This window comes from Prunus avium, chromosome 1 (genome assembly GCF_965620075.1).
Source record: "Prunus avium chromosome 1, drPruAviu1.hap1.1, whole genome shotgun sequence".
Taxonomy (NCBI): domain Eukaryota; kingdom Viridiplantae; phylum Streptophyta; class Magnoliopsida; order Rosales; family Rosaceae; genus Prunus; species Prunus avium.
Window position 1 is genome coordinate 49,310,319 of NC_142284.1, and position 18,977 is coordinate 49,329,295.

Genomic DNA, 18,977 nt, shown 5'->3' on the forward strand with positions numbered 1-18,977 from the left:
TGGAATGATTTTTTAAGAGAAAAGTGCCTATGGATAATCCGGGCAGTTCTAGTGCAAGTGCCTATGGTAGTTCTAGTTCTAGTGAGCAATTGTAACTTGTATTTTTTAGTGTTATTTTCTTCTTGATAAAATTTCGAGACTTTAGACTATGACCCCATGGCGACACAATCTTGCGTCCGCCACTGCCCTCAGGTGAGATAGAAATCAAGGAAGCTTCCAATTGCTCCCATCATTCCCTCAGGGTAGTGGAATTGAGAGATTATCGTGGTCGCACAAGTGATTTTAAGCTTTGTCATCTACTTGGTGGAGAACGTTCTTGAACTGGAAAAAATTGTGATCGCTCCTCTCAAATATCCTCACCTAGTGATGAAGAGGGAACAAAGAGAAGTAAATCATGCTAGGCAGCAGCTCCAAGAAAAACTGCCTAAACGTATACAATTTGTTTGCTCCCCTATGTGCAAGATGATGACGTAGATGCTGCACACTAGTATATATTTGAGTTTCTGTTCTTTTATTTGGCAATTTCTTTAGGGGCACACTTTTTCCTTTTGATTGAAGTGCATTGTGCTTAATTTGATTGCTGTATTTGGGATTTGGGTTTTTGCTTCCTTCCTTGTGCTCCTTGCTGGTTGTTTTGACAGCCTATAGTTTGATAATTTTTGTGCTAAGTTTTGAAAGACTCATTGTGATAAACCAGGATTCGATATTTTTGAAGTGAAGAAACATATGATTTTGAAAAGCTCTGCAGTCGGATCTTGCAGTTGAATAAAAATGTCAAACTTTTCCACGAAGCTGAGGGAACCAAAAACAGATATGTTGCATCCATAAGAGGAATAGTTTTCCACGAAGCTGAGGAAGCAAACTTTTGATATTCTGATGTACAAGAGGAATAGTTTTATAGATATGGCATGCGTTAAACAATTAGAATTCAGGTTATTGTGTTCAAATTCGAGATATTAAAATAAGGCTTATTTACAACAATGTTACATGAAACTAGGGTGAAATCTCATTTTGCCCCCATAAACTTGAATTTAAAGAGAATTTCAGATCAAATTGGGGTCAAGGACATGGGAAGATCACGGGAGAGAGGAGCCCAGGCTGGGCTGGGAGGGATGGTGTGGCCGAAATTCCAAAAGGAGACGTTTAAGTGTAACTCTAGCTGCAGAAAAGGAAGGAGGTTTAGAGTTGAACATAAATTGATTTGGTTGATACCATATGATATGAAATAATGTATCCGAATATGTTTTTTGTCTTTTTGTCATATAGCCTTGTATCCTTTTTTTTATATATTTTCTTTTTCAGTTTTTTCTTTTTGGTGTTTTGTTTACAGCCGTAGATTTCAAACTAATCTAACGGCTTGTATTATAGCAACTCAAGAAAGAAATGAAGTGACGTCGATGCTCCATCTGGCATGTGTCCACTGGTCCACCGGGCTGCTACAGTTACTGGGTGCTGAATTAGCCGTTAAAGCAGCTTGTTTAGGCTGGGAGAGTTGGTTAGTGTAGTTCATAAGCTGGTTCTTTACGTTAGAGAGAGATAGCTATTTACTGTAGCAGCCGGTTTGTTCTGTTTCTTCTTCTGCTATAAGCGAGTTTTAGTTAGAGAGAGAGAGCTAGAGATCGTATGGCCTCCTCACTCGGTAGTCGGTCGGTGCGGCCGTGTTCAATGGATCAAGGCCAGGTACGTATGTGCATTTTCGTTTAAGTAGGTCTGTAATTGTTGTTATGTCACCTTCTTGATTTATGATTTTGTTAATCTGGTAACAAGTTTTTGATTCTTGATCAAGCTTCTCGCGCATTTTCGTTTGGTTAGGTTTTGTAGTTGTTGTATATCATCTTCTTGATTTATGATTCTTGTTAATTTTTTTGCTCTTGTTTTCCTTATTTTGACTTTGATTTGATTTTTGTTTTGGTTTGGGTAGGTTTTGCAATTGTTGTAGTCATCTTCTGGTTAATAAATTTTACAGTGGGAGGGTGGCTCTGTTGTTTTGTGCAATTTCGTTTGAGTAGGTTTTGTAATTGTTGTATGTCATCTTCTGGTTAATAAATTTTACAGTGGGAGGGTCAGGGTGGCTCTGTTGTTTTGTGCAATTTCGTTTGAGTAGGTTTTGTAATTGTTGTATGTCATCTTCTTGTTTATTTTTTTTTGGCTTTTGCTTTCATTATTTTGACTTTGATTTTTTCATTTTTGTTTGTTTGGGTCAAGGGTTTGGTGGATAGAATAAGCGAGTTAGGTGATGGAATACTTGGAAGAATAGTTTCTCGCTTGCCGCTAAAAGAAGCAGTTGCTAACTTGCTACTTGTGTCCTTTCCAAACGATGGCGCTACGTGTGGTCGCATACTAGAACCTTGAACTTTCACGATGACTATAGGTTCCCTGAGAACCCGCTCGAACCAGAGAAGCGAAAAGAGAACTACGTGAAGTTCGTCAATGATGTTCTGAAACACCACACAGGGGGACATGTAGACTATTTTATGGCTTTTTTTGATGTGGAAAAAGATAACTCTACAAATACAACAGTAAGTAAATGGCTCGAGTTTGCGGAGAAAGCCAAAGCCCAGACAGTTACGTTGATCATGTTGGACGAGTGACTATACTCTGGAAGTATGGACTTGGCCTATGAGTCTGCCCACACATTTATGGGTAAATACGAGATGAAGGAGTGTGATGGTTTGACTGATATTGCACACCCTTGCAAGTACATGGGATTCGAGTTTCTAAAGTCTCTCAATTTGATGGGGATCGCCACGATGGGAGAAGCTCTGAATTGCCTGTTGGTAAACTGTGTATGCCTCCAAAAAGTTTCCCTTTATGGTTGCGGAGGGTTTAGGAATGATAGGCTAAGAGTTGTTGGACCATCAAAGAAATTGATGCACTTAGAGATAGTGAAGTGCAGTGCCGAAGTACTTGAGATCAATCATCCAAATCTGGTATCATTTAGTTATGATGGAGATTATATGACGTTCTTTCTCTGGAATGCACCTCTCCTCGCTGAGGTATCCCTTAAATATAATAGAGCTGTTTCTCATTTTGTTGTGTTCTCTAACCTTTACTCCTGTCGTCCTTATATGGAGGTGCTCAAGCTGAATACAACCCTGGTTAGTGTATTCAAATATGTGTTGGTTTTTTCCTTTTTCTTGGATTAATATATGTTGGTGCCTTACCCTTTGTTTGGTTTTCAGCTCTACAAGAATCATGGAATTACAAAATTTTCAAATCTCAAACATTTGGAATTAAGAATTGCAGCTGATAAGGATTGCTGTGTCCTTCTATTAGCTTCCTTCATTGAGGCATCTCCAATGTTGCAGAAACTGGTGTTGGAGGTATGTATATATTCTTGCTTGCTAGTGAAATTTCCTATTTAATTTGTGTATAGATGGTAGTTCACTCGTGTACGTTGGAGTGTTTGACATTTTCAATGTACTGATGCTATTCCAGTTCCATGATCACACACTTCATTTGTAGTTTGTGCCTAACCTCTCCTCTGTATAGATTAATGCTCCCTTTTACTGCAAATTCATCCGTTGGTCAGTTATTTCAAGCCCAGTAAAATTTATGACTTCTTGCTTTGCTTACTAAATGTAACTTTTAACCAAGTACAAGAAGACATAGGCATCTTCCATTCGGTCGGTCCACTACCAGTTGCGTCTACTTTATGTATTAAAAATAGATATGTTTAAATTTTCATGGGTGACTACTTTTCCTGTTGGAATGATAGTGGTCAAGAAGTCATCAAGGAGACGTAATGGTATTTCGGTTCTTGTTGCAGTTGACAGGTATTTTGAGACCCCAACCGAAGATAGAAATCAAGGAAGCTCCAAAATATTCCCATGGTTCCCTCAAGGTAGTGGAAGTGAACAACTATCGTGGTCGCCCCGGTGATTTGAAACTTGTGATGTACTTAATAGACAACGCTGTTGGACTGGAAAAAATTGTCAATCATCCTCTCGAACCAATTCGTGGCGAAGAATTGGGAGAGGCTTTTTTTATGTGTCGTGCTAGGGATGAGATGGCAAGAAAAGTGCCTAAACACATAGAATTGGTAAGCCCCCCCAATGCATTAAGTCCTTGTGCCTGCCTTTCCCCTGTATTTGTTATATTTGGGATTTTTGTTTTTGTTTCTTTGCTTAGACTCTGTTTCTGTTCCTTACTGGTTGCTTCTGGCCTTCTCAGGATGGCCGTAATAACTTTCGGTTTGATCGTCCGGTATATGTGTAACTGATTTCCCTTGGTTGTTCGGTTGCTGCGTCCGCCAATTGAAATTTTACAGAGGGAGGGAGGGTGGCTTACTTGAATAAAGTGTAGTGCAGGCAGACTGCTTAAATTGAAAGTTTCCTTTATGCTTTTTCGGTCAATTTGTTTCCTTATGTTGCTTGCTGTTGTTTGGCAAGTTTCCTGACTGAAGTGAGAGATGGGCTTATTGCTGAATATGAGATTATGGGAACTTGCTTTGTCTCCAAGGCTGATTACAAAGTTGGCTTGCACTTTAACATTCTTTATTAGGTCTAGAGCTGTTCCAAAGGTGAAAATGGATCTGATTTAAATGAGGCAGTGGACAGAAGGAAAAATACATATACAATTTGTATGCCCCCCTATGTATCTACTTAGCAAGTGCATGGTGCTTAATTTGAGTATTTTGCTTCATTGCTTAGACTCTGTTTCTGTTCTTTTTGTTTGGCAATTTCTTTGCTGGTTGTTTTTGACAGCCAAGTTATTGAGGAAATTGGGTTCCGTGTGCCAAAAACATGGCCATATAATTGAGACTTTGCTTTTCACATGCCCTAAATGATAACTCTTCTCTTGGTTTTCTTTTCGATGTTTCTAAATAAATTAATGGAGCTCTCTCTGGTATGGTAATTGGTAATTACTGCTCCACGTGCTGTGACGGGTCAACAAGCTCAATGATGATGATGATGACTAATCTTGATTTAAAGAGATCATTGTAATGTAAATATTATTATACTAATCATGATGATCAACTCAAAACTTCAATTAGCAGTGATCTTTAGAGTTTGAATTGCTTTTCTGTTTTTATTTAGATTTGTGTGAAGTATGACTTTTTATTTTTTATTTTTTATTTTTTATAGCTACAAAATTCTAAACTGGTATAATGTAGATGGAGAGGAATCGAACTCATGTGCAAGGGAAAGATGAAAAAACTGCAGCAGTCAGAACTTATAATTATTATGTAAACTCCATTCATTAAAATCCAACTGGCTATATGCTCTTCCAATACATGTAAATCCACAAGTTGTGTGTCTGTAAATAGATAAGAAAAAGAATACAAACAGTGCTGCAGCAGATGCCCACTTTTTACCTAATCCTTAATCAAAAAGCACACAGTACATACTGAGTCTAAAAAGAAGGTCATATGATATTTTCAAAGATGTGTATGGTTTGGTAATGACTGTCCCTGCAGGGAACTTGAGAAAAGAGTTGAACCTTTTTGAGCTACTGTAAGGGTCTTCATTAAAAATACTAAATCTGCAAAACCCAACATAACCAATGTTAGATATTAAAGATTTTGCAGATAACAATTTTGTAGATGTCCCAAAAGAGTTATCTCTTGCCAAGTTGGCTTGAAAATGGATTCTCTACGGATTTATGCAACATGTCCTAGAAGTTGGCCCCAATCTATATGAGCAAGCAAGCATGGCAGGTTCCAAGTGGGTCTCTGACTCCTGCAGTCAGCTAAGAAGAGAGGGTAGCTGCCTTTCTGGCCCATTTCTTTCAAAAAAAATTATAAAATTTTAAAGTTTTTTATGGTCTAGAATGTAGACAACAAAAAGAGAATAAAAAAGCATGATGAGGGCACAGAATTTTGTGACTTGAAAACATTGGGTCATGTGGTTTGTAAGGAGAACGGGACATCATCCTACTTCTCTGAAGAAAAGAAAGAATCCAATCAATCCCTGCAACGTGTTTTTCAACTTTTGGGGTTTGTACTTTATTATTCTATGTATGATTATAAAACACAGTGTTTTTTTTTATCATGCAATTTGACTGTAGCTTTGATCACTAAATTGGCTAGCTTGTTGTCCTGATCGAAGGCTAATAAACTTTCAGCGCTGTCATCATTCTCTTGTCTGGGTCCACTTGGATCACAGAACATATCACATGCATATAATCTTTGTATAATGCAGTATGGCAGCATTACCTCGATCATATGTATAATCTTTGATTGGACAATCTGGGCCATTTGATCTGCAGAATGTTTTTAATTGGTTGAATTCTCATGTGTACAACACATGTGTGTAGATTGTACACAAAAATTTATCGTTCTTCAATCATCAATCCACGTAGATGCCTTGGGGAAGATTTGCAATCTCTTAATACAGTTCTACACTGTTCTGTTCATATATATATATATATATATATATATATATATATATATATATATATATAAAGTTAGCTGGGGTTGAAATTTTTCAAGGAAAGGTAGCTAAGAAAGAAGAGGCGAAACAAAACCAACATATCCTCACCACTCTCTAGGCCATAAATACACCTCTGAAAGCCTAGTATAAAACTTTGAGCTTCCTCTCTTGGTAGTGGTTCTAGTGAGCTCAATTGCCTTCGTTTGCAATGATTCCATTGAGCAGACGAAGTACAAGGAAAGAAGTAAACAGAGGCTCTTGGACAGCAGAGGAAGACCAGAAACTGGCTCAAGTTATTGAAATCCACGGTCCAAAGAGGTGGAAGTTTGTTGCAACCAAAGCAGGTTCATTTTCAACACACATACATATAAACATGTCGAAAGTCTGTTTCTTTTTGTGGAGATATTAATATGGCTGGCTTCACCTCTGGTTTTTGCAGGTCTTAACCGATGTGGGAAGAGTTGCAGGTTAAGATGGATGAACTATCTGAGACCCAATATTAAGAGAGGCAATATATCAGACCAAGAAGAAGACTTGATACTTAGGCTTCATAGGCTCCTAGGAAACAGGTGAGCTTGCCCAAGTTCTAGTGTTTTTATTTTTTATTTTTTTTATTTTTATAATCAATGATTTCTCTATAATTTCGATTCTTTGATCTTTTCATGTTGATAAAACGTTTGGGTTGACAATTTTATGAATTGGGTACCTGTTTGTTGAATTAAGGTGGTCATTGATTGCTGGAAGACTACCAGGTAGAACAGACAATGAGATTAAGAATTATTGGAACTCCCATTTGAGCAAAAAGATAAAGCAGAGAGAAAGACAAAACAGAGCAGTCTCAAAAGCAGAACAAGAGTCCTCTGACACTAAGAATATCCAGGTAATGGAGGTGAATGCTCTGACAATTGGAAGAGAAGATGCCTCCAAATGCGAGGAGAGCTTCAAGTCTGGCTTTAATGGAGACGAGTTTTTTGACTGCTCAAGTGATGAAGGGCCTTTGAACTTGGAGTGGATGAATAAATTCCTTGAAATGGATGAGAGTTGGTTTACTTTGCATGACATTTAAGCTTTGTTCCTTTCTTTTTTTCCCCTTCTCTTTTTCTGGTTATTGCATTTGTGAGGCCTTTTGCTAATTCTAGGAAAATCCCACTTCATGTTTGTTCCTTCTGTATCTATTTTCCACTATGTGAGGTTCTTTTTCCTTGAATTAACAAAGCATATGTTGGTGTGACAATCTTTATATGTTATTTCAGAATGTTCACATTTGTGGAATTGCTACAAGAACTGTTTTAGCCCAATTCAGAAATCTTGCAGAGAAGGAAGTGGCAGATTTCTTGAGTTTAATCAGATTGATAGACCAGAACCAATTATAGGTTTTGGAAAAAGTGACATAACTTTCACTGTTTCAGACCCTGAAACGTGATAAAGAGATAAAAGGCTGCCCAAAATGTCGGCTATTTAATTAATTCAATACCCTTTTGTCTTCTTGTGGTTTGGTGAAACAACAGAATTCCAAACTCAGATTGAAAACTAGTCTTATTATAAGTAAATGGATGTGACAAATTCACATTTACATGAAGATCCACCCTTTTTATTTTATGCAAATACATATTCAAATCCACCAGCTTCAGCTTCAGCATCTTAAATTCTGTGAAGTATAATTGGTGCTCCATGCTGTGGGTGAAGGGTAATGCCCACAATGGGAGCATGAGTGTAAGAGGGTGAGAGCTCAAAAGCGAAATGTTGAAGAATCATAGCCAGAGCCATCTTTGCTTCTATCACAGCAAAAGTTTGGCCCAAACAAATTCTAGGGCCCCAACCAAATGGATAGAAGGCAAATTGATCCTTTGATGCCTTGGAAACTCCTTCAGCAAATCTCTCTGGGTTGAATTCCTCAACCTGCTCACCCCAATATTTTGGATCATATTGGAGAAACAGAATCAGCAACACAAATTCAACCCCAGCTGGGATGGAAAGGCCTCCTATATTGGTTTTCTTTTGGGTGTGCCTATATAGAGCAGTCACAGGTGGATATAACCTCAGAACTTCATTCAATATCATAGATACCTGCAAAAGAAAAATTCAGGCAACAAATCGCTAGAAAACATTTTGGTTTGGATTGATGTTCGTAACACTATTTATCATCACTAAATGTAGTACATGTAACATTAATCGTGCGAGAAACGACTTACAATCTTGAGGCGATTTACGGCTCCCAAATCAGGTGTTTCCTTTCCACACACACGTAGGACTTCTTCTCTTGCTTTCTCTTGCCAGCTTGGATGCATAGACAAGACAATCATAGTCCAAGTGAGCCAGTTGGCTGTGGTCTCTTGGCCAGCAAAGTAGAAGAGCTTGCACTCTTCTATCACATCCTCAATTGTCATACTGTTCTGCTCTTGTTCTCTGCACTGCAAGAGTAAACCCAGCAAATCATTGGAACCCACTTCACCGTTTTCCATGGCTTGCTCTTTCCTGCTGATCATACCCCTTAATATTGCTTTTATTTCATTGTCCAAGTTGTACCTCATCTTGTTCTTTTTAGTGGGTATGAATCTGTACAGATAGAAAACTAGCATCAAATCAAAACAACTTAAAATAAACTACTATTAAAATTCAGCTGGTACTTTAAATTAATGCCAATGAACACACCTTAAACCTGGGAAATAGAAACCATAATAGGCTTCAAGCACTAAAACAGCTTGCTTCTTTTGAAGTTCAAATATCTTCTTCCCCTCTTCAAAGCTGCTTCCAAATGCTGTTCTAGCTATAACATCACCAGCAAGATTTTGAAACTCTGGTGCCACATCTACTTCGTATGATCCTTGAACACCAATTAAATTTTCCCATCGATGGATCAGACCAGAACAACTGGTCAAAAATGCAGGCACCATCCCCTGGTTTTTTTTTTCAATAATGTCACATATGATATGATGTGACTTGTGAGATTTTTAATTAAATATTGATATGATAGGTACCTTTAATTTCTCAAGATGGAAAGCAGGAGTTATGAGGCTTCTGCGTTTGGCCCATTGGTCTCCTTCCAAGGTAGAGACACCCAATTGCAGAAGATTGACAAGTGGGTTCAGTGGTGGCTTTATAATGTGCCCACTCTTGTCAGCTAATATCAACTTGATCAGCTCTGGCTCTGCAACTATCAGCCTTGGCCTCGTTTCAACCCATCCCAAACTCACTTTCCCTAAACAAATTAAAATGTCAACACCATTACATCATCAATCACAATCATACTTGAAAAATCTCAAATTGTATGGGAAAATATATATATATATTTATAGTTATTGCTTGCCGTAATTTTGGACCATTTGATCAAAAAATGGGAAGACACGTGGAGCAATCTGGTGCTTGAGAGACATGGGTTTAGACCATGCTTCCTCGCTGGACATTTTGATCTCTTTCATGTCATCTTGGAAAAGCTTGTAACTTCTGCCTCTGATCCCTTGCTGCCTCAACTGCTTCTCTAAGCTTTTGGGTCTCAGCCAATAGACTTGAACAACTCTCCCAACAGAATACAGAATTAGAGAAACCAAGGAGAATATCAAAGTTTTGATCAAAATATAATCTTCCATTTTTGCTTTCTTGTGTTAATTTGCTGCTATGAAACTAAAGCTAGCTTAAGGAACTGAGAGACCAAGTACTGACGAATTTATAGGTCCTCCATGGGGGATGTGTGGCTGATATTTTTGACAAAAAAAAGTAAGCAAACCCCACGTAGTTTTTAGTTTTGACTTTTCATTGTTGCTGCCCCCACCATGAATGGAATCGTAGACAAAATCTGGTGTCATTTTTATTTTTTCTTGAGGACCAAGTTTTAACAAGCAACAAAAGTTCTTTCATTTTCAGTCTTGACTGACCCCACGGGCAGCAACTTAATGCCGAATTCGAAGATAAGTATTTGAGACAAAAGGGAGGACAATTATTAATAAAGTATGCTCCTCTGCGTGCCTTGGTCCCCGTGAATACTGTATAACTAAAAACACATTGCAATTTATGAAGATGTGACCTCAAATAAAAAGAAACGTTGAAGAACCTACTTGGTCCATGACCTTAGATTGGGTTTTCATGTTCTCGCCTCCCCGTCTTTAGTGAGCCTTTAGGCTCTAATGTGGCTAAAGCTCGGGCCGGCCCACCGTGGTCTTTGCTGTTTCAGGCTTCGGCCCACCATTAATTTAGGTCATTGGGTCCTTGTTTGGTGAACAAATCAATTTAGGTCGACATTTTAGGAAAATGGAGGAATCGAATTCAGGATTTTGAATGAGATAAATATTCTTAATCACTTTACTTACAAGCCTCTTGTAACATATGTTGAGCAAGGTCACTATGTTAACCAACTGGCATAACCCATATAGTGTAATTTATAGAAAAGGATATTCAAACTTTAGTACAAGGATTTGAAGCATGTTCACTGTCCTAACCGATTAGCCTAATCCGCGTCTGAAATTGTAATCCAATCTTCCCTAAATCGGACGTAGGTGATTGGTTTGGTTTGTGAACTTTTTGTCGCGGAGAATTAGACAATCATTTTGGGAAGTTGGAAGGGAGTGAGGGAGAAAGAGAGCTGTTGTAACTTGTATGGTGGCGTCTATAGATAGCCGTATGCCAATAATGCTACAATTGTCAACTGAGCCTCTGCCAATTTTAAACTCTGGCCGTTGGATGATATTCGAGATCCGTACCGGACAGAGAATTAATGGTGGAGACAACTCGACAATAGGACAACGCGTACTCTACTCTTCACGTGAACCGCAATACATCGTATGCTTCCAAAAGGATGTCTCTCACTCTTTCATGTCATCGTCGGACATATTATTTCAGATTGGAACACGTGTCCAACTGGGCCCCGCATGAGATTTCCTGCAGTACATGCTACAGTACTCTCCGCTCCTCTCCAGTCTCTTCCCCTCATTTAATACCACAACGACAGCAAGCATCGCCATCAAGGAATGGTGAAACATTTAAAATATCAGAAAATATCATTGATTAATTCAAATATTAAGAATTAAAATTATTAATTAAATGAGAATAATATGATAAATTCACATTTTTTCATATTAAAAAAATTAAAATTAAAAGAAAAGTAAGATAATGAATTCTATTTTTATAGAACACAATTACCCATTATTATTTTTTTAATTCTAAAATAAATTTAATTTTTTTATAAATAAAAAGCCTCTCGCAAGCGCGGAAGCGCATGTGGAGAGGCTAATACAAGGAAACCAAAATTAAAGCCTTTTTGCTAATATTTCTACAAAATTAAACTATACTTGATTTTCAATATTTTGAATTTGAAAATTTATTTTATTTATTAGAAAAAAAGAGAGTTAAGAATACATTTTCTTGTCAAATAATTTCTTTATATATTTTAATAAAGTACTTTGGACATAATTTTATTTGAAATTAAAATATTTAATTCAAAATTAATTGGAATTTAGTAGAGGTTTAATATATATTTTTTAAAGAGTAAAATGTGTTCACATATGTGCACTAACCTGCAAATTATATGATCAATTTACCACATGATTTTTATCGCTTTTTTTTTTTTACAATGTAAGTTATGATATTAGAGGATAAAGATATTTTTCTAATAATAAAAACAGAAGATAAAGAAATTTGAATTAGTTTTCATGGTAGTCAATTTAAAAGAGAAGGATAGTTAATTAGCTGATTTTTTTTTGTGTCTTTTTTACCTGTCTTATTAATCTTTTCCTATTTATTTAATTATTGTGAACTAAGTAAAATAGTAATGTTTTTATATTTTTTAATGAGAAATATTGTTAATTTCTAAAACAATATTTCATGAATAATTTTCTATAAATAAAAATATATATAAAAATTTAAATTTAAATTTTAAAAAAAAAAAATTTAAAAAAAACTCACAAAGAACAGTAACCTGATTAGACGAGCTGCAATCTTATCCTTCCCTACATTTACTCTCTGCAGGTTCAGTCTGTTATGTGTTTGAGCCTTTGAAAAGATCTTTCTGTTAGGATTTCTTTCCCAAGAGCAACAAACAAGGGATGAAGAAGAAAGCCCTAAACTTTACTCCTCAACTTCAAAAGTTCATCTAGCATTGCACCCCCCACAACACTTTCAAATTAGAAACAACAACTTTTCTATTTTCTTGGAAATCTTGGAAGAAGAAGATATGCAGTCTAATTTTGACATATCAGAGATTGGTAACCAGCAACACTTGATGGATATTAGTAATTCTTGCTCACCAGTTTTGCCCATTTTCAATCATCAGAAGCAAAACCACCACCACCACCATTTCAATCAACAACTTGAGCAGCCTGAGCCATATCATATCAGTCAACTTGTTCATCCCACTCCCGTTACCCACGACTTGTTTCAACGCCAGCATCTTCAAGCATTCCAGCAGCAAGGAAGGTTGCACTGGCAGCTGGGTCCTGTAAATTTCAAGCTTGGTCTCAATGAGAACAGTGGAAATGGAGAAAGTGCTCTGCTTGGCGCTGGTTTGTTTGATGATGAAAATGGAGACGACCCCCTCTTGCTTCAGAGTCGAACGCATAACTTAGGATTCAAAAGTTGGCAAACCCATGAACCCATGTGGTAAAATTCTATTCATAACATTCTTAATGCACAGATTTACGTGCTTTTGTTGTACTTGTTCTTTGTTTTCTCTGTTTTTCATGTTGCTCCTTTTTTACATAGCACGTGTTTGTGTTAATGCCGCAGCTGGAAGCCTCTCGACGCACCAATCCCCGAGACCAACAGAAAGCAGAATGAAGCCAATGAAGGAGATATAAGCAAGGACTTGGAGAACAAATACAGGCTCTATGGTGAGCTTGAAGCAATCTATAGCCTTGCAAAGATGGGCGAGGCTAATCAAACGGGCTCTGGCTCTGCACTCACTGGTGAAAACTCCCCTAAAAATGTAGACTTGCCTGTGCTTTTTTGTGACCCTCATGACCTCAATGTTGCTCCAACTGCTCAAGTTAGGGTGGATAATGGGTCGGAAGCCTCCATCGGAGAAGAGGCTTCGCCGAGGAAGATTCAGAAGAGGAAGAGAAAGAGGACAATGAAGAAACAATTAAGTTCAGTGATTAGCTTCTTTGAGAGCTTGGTGAAGCAGGTTATGGATCACCAAGAGAATCTTCATAAGAAGTATTTGGAAGTGATTGAAAGAATGGATAAAGAGAGGAGGGAGAGAGAAGCTGCATGGAGAAGTCAAGAGGCTGAAAACCATAAGAGAGAAGCCATTGCCAAAGTCCATGAACAGGCTCTGGCTTCTAGCAGAGAGGCACTCATTGTTTCATACATTGAGAAAATCACTGGCCAAAGAGTTAATCTTCCTTCTAGGCAAGCCCCATTGTTGTTGCAGCCTGATAATTTAAATGAACCACCAGTGGAGGAATTGACACCCTTCAAAATTGATCACACAAATAGCAGATGGCCTCAAAGTGAAGTTGAGGCATTGATTCTAGTGCGAAGTAGCATAGAATCAAAGTTTCAGGAACCAGGGGTGAAGGGGCCTGTTTGGGAAGAGGTCAGTGCTTTAATGGGTTCAATGGGTTATCAAAGGAGTGCCAAAAGGTGCAAACAAAAGTGGGAAAACATCAACAAGTACTTTAGAAAAACCAAAGACAGTGCCAAAAAGCGTCCTCATAATTTCAAAACTTGCTCTTATTTTAATCAGTTGGATCAGCTGTACTCAGGAACACCCATCACCGCCCCTTCATCTTCGTCTTCCTATTATTCTAGTAACCCTTCAGCTAGCATGGATGATAACATTCCAAAGCAAGGTTTTTCAGATCTTTTGGAAGCCTTCGTTGCAGGGAGAGAGGCAGGAGTTGCACATAATCTGTCTAGTGGCAATTTTCAAATATCTGAAATGGGGTCCAATAGGTTGGATTTTGATGGAATTATTGGTAGTAAGGTAGAAGATGTGCAAGGAGACCTTGGGAAGGAGAAGGAAAACCGTGAGGATGACGAGAACGTGGATGAAACAGAAGATACTGACGATGATGATTCTGATGAATGAGGTAGAGCATGACCATCAGACAGAACTAGAAAGGTACGTTAGATTATCACAGCCTGCAGTTCTTTTATGAACCTAGGAACTGAAGTGTTTTCAGATTCATTGACGTTCATTATTATGCTATTTGCTTGAGTTTCAAGCCTTCTTAAGCAGTTTATAACTTTTTACTGCTGCTGATGGAGTTTGAAGTTAAATTAAATGCTTCTTTTTAGGATATAACATATTGATAAATTTTGGAGGATGTTTTGCCATATGAAACTGTTGGCTAAGTCTACTAACTCATCAAATTAGTAACTCATATTCATATGTATGTTGCTCAACCCAGCTTCCACCCACTCACATGTAACAACTGCAACCGGATTCCAGCTCCGGACATCATTGTATCACAAAATGACCTGTCATTTTCACTTCGGTTAGGTCATAGGTGCACGTGCAATAGAAATTCCGAGCAACCTCAATGACCTCTTGTTTTACCAAAATCGGTAATGGTAAATGCTCAAGACACGTTTTCCATTTGAGGTAAAATCTAAAAGACATATCCTTTAAGATATCTCCCAGAAAAGGTTGTGTAGTTGGATTGGATTCTAACAAAACCAAGAGAGCTTAGCAAATACTTGGAAAACATTGGATGGAGGATGTATGATTAGAAAATCTACTTGGCCATTTGAATTGGTATTGACATGCACAGTAATAGAAGAATCAAGGACCCAATGCTGCTTCGGGAAGACAATTGTCATCTGCTGCCCAATCATTTAACCACTCCTGCAAGTACAAAGGAGCTTCAGCAGTTGAGGTTGACATTAATGAACCGTTTCTGCACCCACTTGTGCAATCAAAAATCGTGGTATTCAATTCACAAAGTTTGGAGAAGTCAGTATGTAGAAATTCAGATATGCCAAGTTCGCCTGCATTAAGATCCCTTATGAAGTTCCTCGTCATATCATTCTCTCGTGTGATTGGTAAGAATCCATAGCTGGAATCTGATTTTGCTTCCATATTCGTTGCTTCAACTCCAGAGATAAGCGGTTCTGCTAATGTATTGGTAGTGCCAAGCTGTTTATTATTGATCCAGCTTGTTGGTGTGAGTCCATTTTGGATCAAGTGTGAGTCCATTTTTAACGATGGGACAGCCTTTTCGGTGTCCACGGTCGTTTTCCACTCATTTCTAGACCTTTCTGAGTGGCTTTCTTGTGCCCTTTTCCTTAACACAGAGTTCCAGTAGTTCTTGATCTCATTGTCTGTTCGGCCTGGAAGCCTTCCAGCTATCAATGTCCATCTACAGGTATCCAAAAAAGGAAAGAAAAAAAAATCATACCTATTAGTACTAGTTATTAAACGAAGCAGCATAGGAAGAGAAAAACCTTAACAGTTGCAATGCTAGTAGCAAGCAACAGATAGTAATTGAAGTGACAGAGGCCAGTACCTGTTGCCTAAGAGTTTGTGGAGCCTGATGATGAGGTCTTCTTCGTCTTCTGTAATGTTCCCTCTCTTGATCTCAGGCCTCAGGTAATTCAACCAGCGAAGTCTACAACTCTTCCCGCATCTTTTGAGACCTGCATCCAATAATATATTTCTCATTGAACAATGTTATGTCATTTCATAATCATTGATGCATTGAAATTAAGAAACTTGTGCGTAAAGTCAAAGCCGGCTCGCCTGTTTCCCTTGACAGTTTCCCCCATCTCCCTTCACCGTGGTCTTTGACGTAATCTATGAGAATCTGGTCTTCAAGAGCAGTCCAAGCTCCTTTACTCAGTCCATCCTTCTCACAACGGTAGATTCTTCCCATTTCTCACTAACTTGCTCGGTTCTGTCTCTCCCTCTCTCTTTCTTTCGGAATTGCACGTTATTGCGCCAGTGTCTTTGGAAGTGACTGATTTTATATAGATGGTTTTGTAGTTCAATCTAATCTTATTATATGAAGACTTTGAAATCTGTGAATAATTTGTATTAACTGTTTAACAACGTGGCTAGAATCAACATAAAGAATTGAACTTACTGCCAAATGGTATCACGTTTTAAGATTTCATGTCTAATGAGTTCATGATTAGCAGTGATACATGTACAGCCTTCTAAATCTGTACATGTATTGATTACAGATATTATTAGGATTATTCTTTATAGGATTTTGATCTTCACTTTTACGTTGTCTTCGATTAATGCAGAAAAACTCATGTAATAGATGAGAAAAACATATTCAAGAACAACTTGGCATATTTCTCTAGATTGTTATTAGATGCATATATAAAATCCTGAATTAACATGACAAGTATTATTTGGTTTTATACAAAAACAATTGATGTGGATTGGTTTTATACATTCTCCTCTGCAAAAAACAACTATTAGTGGTTGTAGTTTTTGCATCATCAGTTGGAATTGGATATATTATTTAGATTCTGACAAGTATATATGCATTATGCTTAATTATTCGCTAATTAAGTAGTATTAATTAGCTTAATGAGTTGTCTATGCAAGTTTTTAAGCTACAAAACAAAACAGGGGCGGCTTGATTTTGATTCTTTGGCCCTCCAATGGGAATATCGCAGATGAAACGTAATTGGAAGGCAAGGCATGCATGCACACAGAGAATCAGCATATTCAATCGAGCTGTTGCATTAACAATTATAAGCTCTGAATCTGAAAATGAGTGACCTTCTTGCAACTTGTACGTGGAGGTGGAGGCATCAGAATTGAAATTATTATTGTTTTTTTGAATGTTTGGCTGTACTCAATCTAGAAATGCCAACAGAAAAGAAGGAAAAATAACAAAGTTGGTAGGGTTTGTGGCTGAGATAAAAGGGTTTTTTTTTTTTCCCACTTGCAAAACGACCACAAATTTCCAAAGACGTAGTTGTTATATAGTTCTTGCTGTGAGGGACCCGAATTTAGTGGGTTTAGTAGATAGATCCAAGTCTAACACAGTTGTTATCGTCTGATGTTTTGTTGTATTTGTTCGGAAAGTCGAGGTTTTATTACTTATTTATTAGATTAATAGTATCTCATTTGTCTTTGTAATAAGGTTGTACCACAAAACAAATTCTTCTTATGAATTACACAAAATAATAAGAGTGCTGCTAAACGAACCCTAAAATTAACTGAGTACACCCTATAATCTAAGTACACCCTAATATTTAAATCAAAATATAAAATTAACCAAGCACACCCTATTTAATCACCAAAAATACCCCTATACACTCTATCACACAACACCAAACCTAATGCCTCCTCTGCAGCTGGAGATGATTTTATTGAAGATATTACAACCATTGTAAGTTGTTTTGGATTTGTTTTCCGATCTCTAGTTATTACTGGATGAATTTAAAATTAACCTACTACCCTTTGAAATTTCTACATAGCCATTCAATGCTCATACTGGTCGTCTAAATCTGTTCCGTAAGTCTCTATTTTTAATTACTCTTCCTTCTTCCTTTTTGTAGTTCCAGAACCAAATAATAAATAGAAAAAAAGAAAAAAGAAACCAAGAGAATGTTCTAAGTTTGAAGGGCTCAACTTTCATCCAATAAATTATTTATTTATTTTTCCTCCTCGTATGAATCATCCACAACCCCTTAAAGAACCTGTCGGAGTGGACTCCATGGAGCATGTATCCGCTAGAGTGTTATCTACCACCAATGACCAAGATCTGTATCAAACAAACAACTTCATAGCATTTGCTTGCGTTTGATTAGGGTTGAATATAGTGCGTCGCGTTCATGTCTCCTCAGTTTACAGCCAGTTTCTTTTTCTTTTTCTTTTTTTCGTTTTGATCATCTCCTTCTTTCTCCTTGCTTGACTTATGCGGCCCTCTTGGGATTAAATGGAAAACCGTTCATGGTTGTATTAATCTTCAAACCAAACCAAGTTAAAATAGTTTTTGGCTTTTCTTTAGTGTTTCATGCGTTTTTTGGCTTCAGAAGATGGCTTTTTTGTCGTCAACTCCTTGCCCTCACAATTTTTTTTTCTTTTGATCAAGAAAGTAATTTTCCTTCCCCTCATAATCAGATTGCAATGGATCTGTCTTTATTTTTACTTACAAAGAAATTACCTATTCAAGAATTTTGGAGTTTTTTCATTTCATTTGGATTTGAATATTCGTTCAATCATGGCAATTTTTCATCCAGAGAAAAGAAGATTACCCGGAAGAGAAAAAAACACGCTCTAAACTTAACGTATGTTTAGAGAAGAAGAAAAAAAACTTGATGATGTGTCATGTTCTAAGGGGTTAGATTATCGCAACACTATAGATTTAGCGAAATACGGGTAAATTACACAGTCTCTAAATACAAAGGCTCGGAATCCACAAAATTATATCTTAAATAGTTAATATATATATATATATTCATGCAGATGAGGTACTGTTAATTCCCAAAAAGCACTTGTACTAAAAGAAATATATATCATCATTCATTAATAGCCCAGAACGTCTCACACGCGACTGATGCCAGTGCTACACTTTTCTCTCTTCGAATGCACGTTTTTGGTCTGAGCTGTTGTAAAGTAAGGTCCCATAGAATAGGACCACGTGACAGAATTTTCTTTGAAAACAAGAACAATCTGGTGATGATTTTGATTATCTTATGAAATTG

The 18,977-nt window shown here is 37.3% G+C and overlaps 5 protein-coding genes across 6 annotated transcripts; 3 read left to right on the forward strand and 2 right to left on the reverse strand.

Moving 5' to 3' along the window:
• Positions 1-1,519: 1,519 nt before the first annotated feature.
• LOC110765486 (uncharacterized) lies at positions 1,520-4,589 on the forward strand. Its single transcript, XM_088249127.1, has 6 exons — positions 1,520-1,680; positions 2,206-2,349; positions 2,595-3,098; positions 3,183-3,323; positions 3,770-4,042; positions 4,174-4,589. The coding sequence occupies exons 1-6, from the start codon at positions 1,624-1,626 to the stop codon at positions 4,216-4,218; spliced, it is 1,164 nt and encodes a 387-aa protein (XP_088105253.1). The 5' UTR covers positions 1,520-1,623; the 3' UTR covers positions 4,219-4,589.
• A 1,830-nt stretch (positions 4,590-6,419) lies between these two features.
• LOC110765445 (transcription factor MYB114-like) lies at positions 6,420-7,608 on the forward strand. Its single transcript, XM_021968581.2, has 3 exons — positions 6,420-6,718; positions 6,814-6,943; positions 7,098-7,608. The coding sequence occupies exons 1-3, from the start codon at positions 6,583-6,585 to the stop codon at positions 7,438-7,440; spliced, it is 609 nt and encodes a 202-aa protein (XP_021824273.1). The 5' UTR covers positions 6,420-6,582; the 3' UTR covers positions 7,441-7,608.
• Positions 7,609-7,894: 286 nt separating this feature from the next.
• LOC110748681 (cytochrome P450 CYP72A616-like) lies at positions 7,895-10,014 on the reverse strand. Its single transcript, XM_021948634.2, has 5 exons — positions 9,682-10,014; positions 9,353-9,573; positions 9,027-9,271; positions 8,567-8,930; positions 7,895-8,441 (listed from the first exon to the last, which is right to left on the reverse strand). Exons 1-5 carry the CDS (start codon positions 9,959-9,961, stop codon positions 8,016-8,018), a joined length of 1,536 nt encoding a protein of 511 aa, XP_021804326.1. The 5' UTR covers positions 9,962-10,014; the 3' UTR covers positions 7,895-8,015.
• Positions 10,015-12,312: 2,298 nt separating this feature from the next.
• On the forward strand, positions 12,313-17,339 carry LOC110765361 (uncharacterized). 2 transcript variants are annotated; one of them, XM_021968482.2, is made up of 3 exons: positions 12,313-12,962; positions 13,089-14,427; positions 16,891-17,339. In XM_021968482.2, exons 1-2 carry the CDS (start codon positions 12,538-12,540, stop codon positions 14,392-14,394), a joined length of 1,731 nt encoding a protein of 576 aa, XP_021824174.1. In that variant the 5' UTR covers positions 12,313-12,537; the 3' UTR covers positions 14,395-14,427; positions 16,891-17,339. The 2 variants fall into 2 exon arrangements, with proteins under 2 accessions (XP_021824174.1, XP_021824166.1); XM_021968474.2 differs by having other exon boundaries at positions 12,314-12,962; positions 16,938-17,339.
• On the reverse strand, positions 15,012-16,233 carry LOC110765376 (myb-related protein 330-like). The gene is made up of 3 exons (XM_088246793.1): positions 16,048-16,233; positions 15,815-15,944; positions 15,012-15,667 (listed from the first exon to the last, which is right to left on the reverse strand). Exons 1-3 carry the CDS (start codon positions 16,178-16,180, stop codon positions 15,091-15,093), a joined length of 840 nt encoding a protein of 279 aa, XP_088102919.1. The 5' UTR covers positions 16,181-16,233; the 3' UTR covers positions 15,012-15,090.
• Positions 17,340-18,977: the final 1,638 nt, after the last annotated feature.

Bases quoted from the DNA above. Each gene is read 5' to 3' on its own strand.
- LOC110765376 (XM_088246793.1), bottom strand. From the start codon at position 16,180: ATGGGAAGAATCTACCGTTGTGAGAAGGATGGACTGAGTAAAGGAGCT. The intron at 15,945-16,047 runs GCGAGCCGGCTT...TATTGGATGCAG, and splicing joins GAAACTGTCAAGGGAAACAG to GTCTCAAAAGATGCGGGAAG. The intron at 15,668-15,814 runs GTACTGGCCTCT...GGATACCTGTAG, and splicing joins CACAAACTCTTAGGCAACAG to ATGGACATTGATAGCTGGAA.
- LOC110765486 (XM_088249127.1), top strand. From the start codon at position 1,624: ATGGCCTCCTCACTCGGTAGTCGGTCGGTGCGGCCGTGTTCAATGGAT. The intron at 2,350-2,594 runs TGAACTTTCACG...GACGAGTGACTA, and splicing joins GTGGTCGCATACTAGAACCT to TACTCTGGAAGTATGGACTT. The intron at 3,099-3,182 runs GTTAGTGTATTC...TTTGGTTTTCAG, and splicing joins TCAAGCTGAATACAACCCTG to CTCTACAAGAATCATGGAAT.
- LOC110765361 (XM_021968482.2), top strand. From the start codon at position 12,538: ATGCAGTCTAATTTTGACATATCAGAGATTGGTAACCAGCAACACTTG. The intron at 12,963-13,088 runs GTAAAATTCTAT...TTAATGCCGCAG, and splicing joins CAAACCCATGAACCCATGTG to CTGGAAGCCTCTCGACGCAC.
- LOC110748681 (XM_021948634.2), bottom strand. From the start codon at position 9,961: ATGGAAGATTATATTTTGATCAAAACTTTGATATTCTCCTTGGTTTCT. The intron at 9,574-9,681 runs GCAAGCAATAAC...TAATTTGTTTAG, and splicing joins TCAAATGGTCCAAAATTACG to GGAAAGTGAGTTTGGGATGG. The intron at 9,272-9,352 runs GTACCTATCATA...AAAAAAAACCAG, and splicing joins TCCATCTTGAGAAATTAAAG to GGGATGGTGCCTGCATTTTT.
- LOC110765445 (XM_021968581.2), top strand. From the start codon at position 6,583: ATGATTCCATTGAGCAGACGAAGTACAAGGAAAGAAGTAAACAGAGGC. The intron at 6,719-6,813 runs GTTCATTTTCAA...TGGTTTTTGCAG, and splicing joins GTTTGTTGCAACCAAAGCAG to GTCTTAACCGATGTGGGAAG. The intron at 6,944-7,097 runs GTGAGCTTGCCC...TGTTGAATTAAG, and splicing joins CATAGGCTCCTAGGAAACAG to GTGGTCATTGATTGCTGGAA.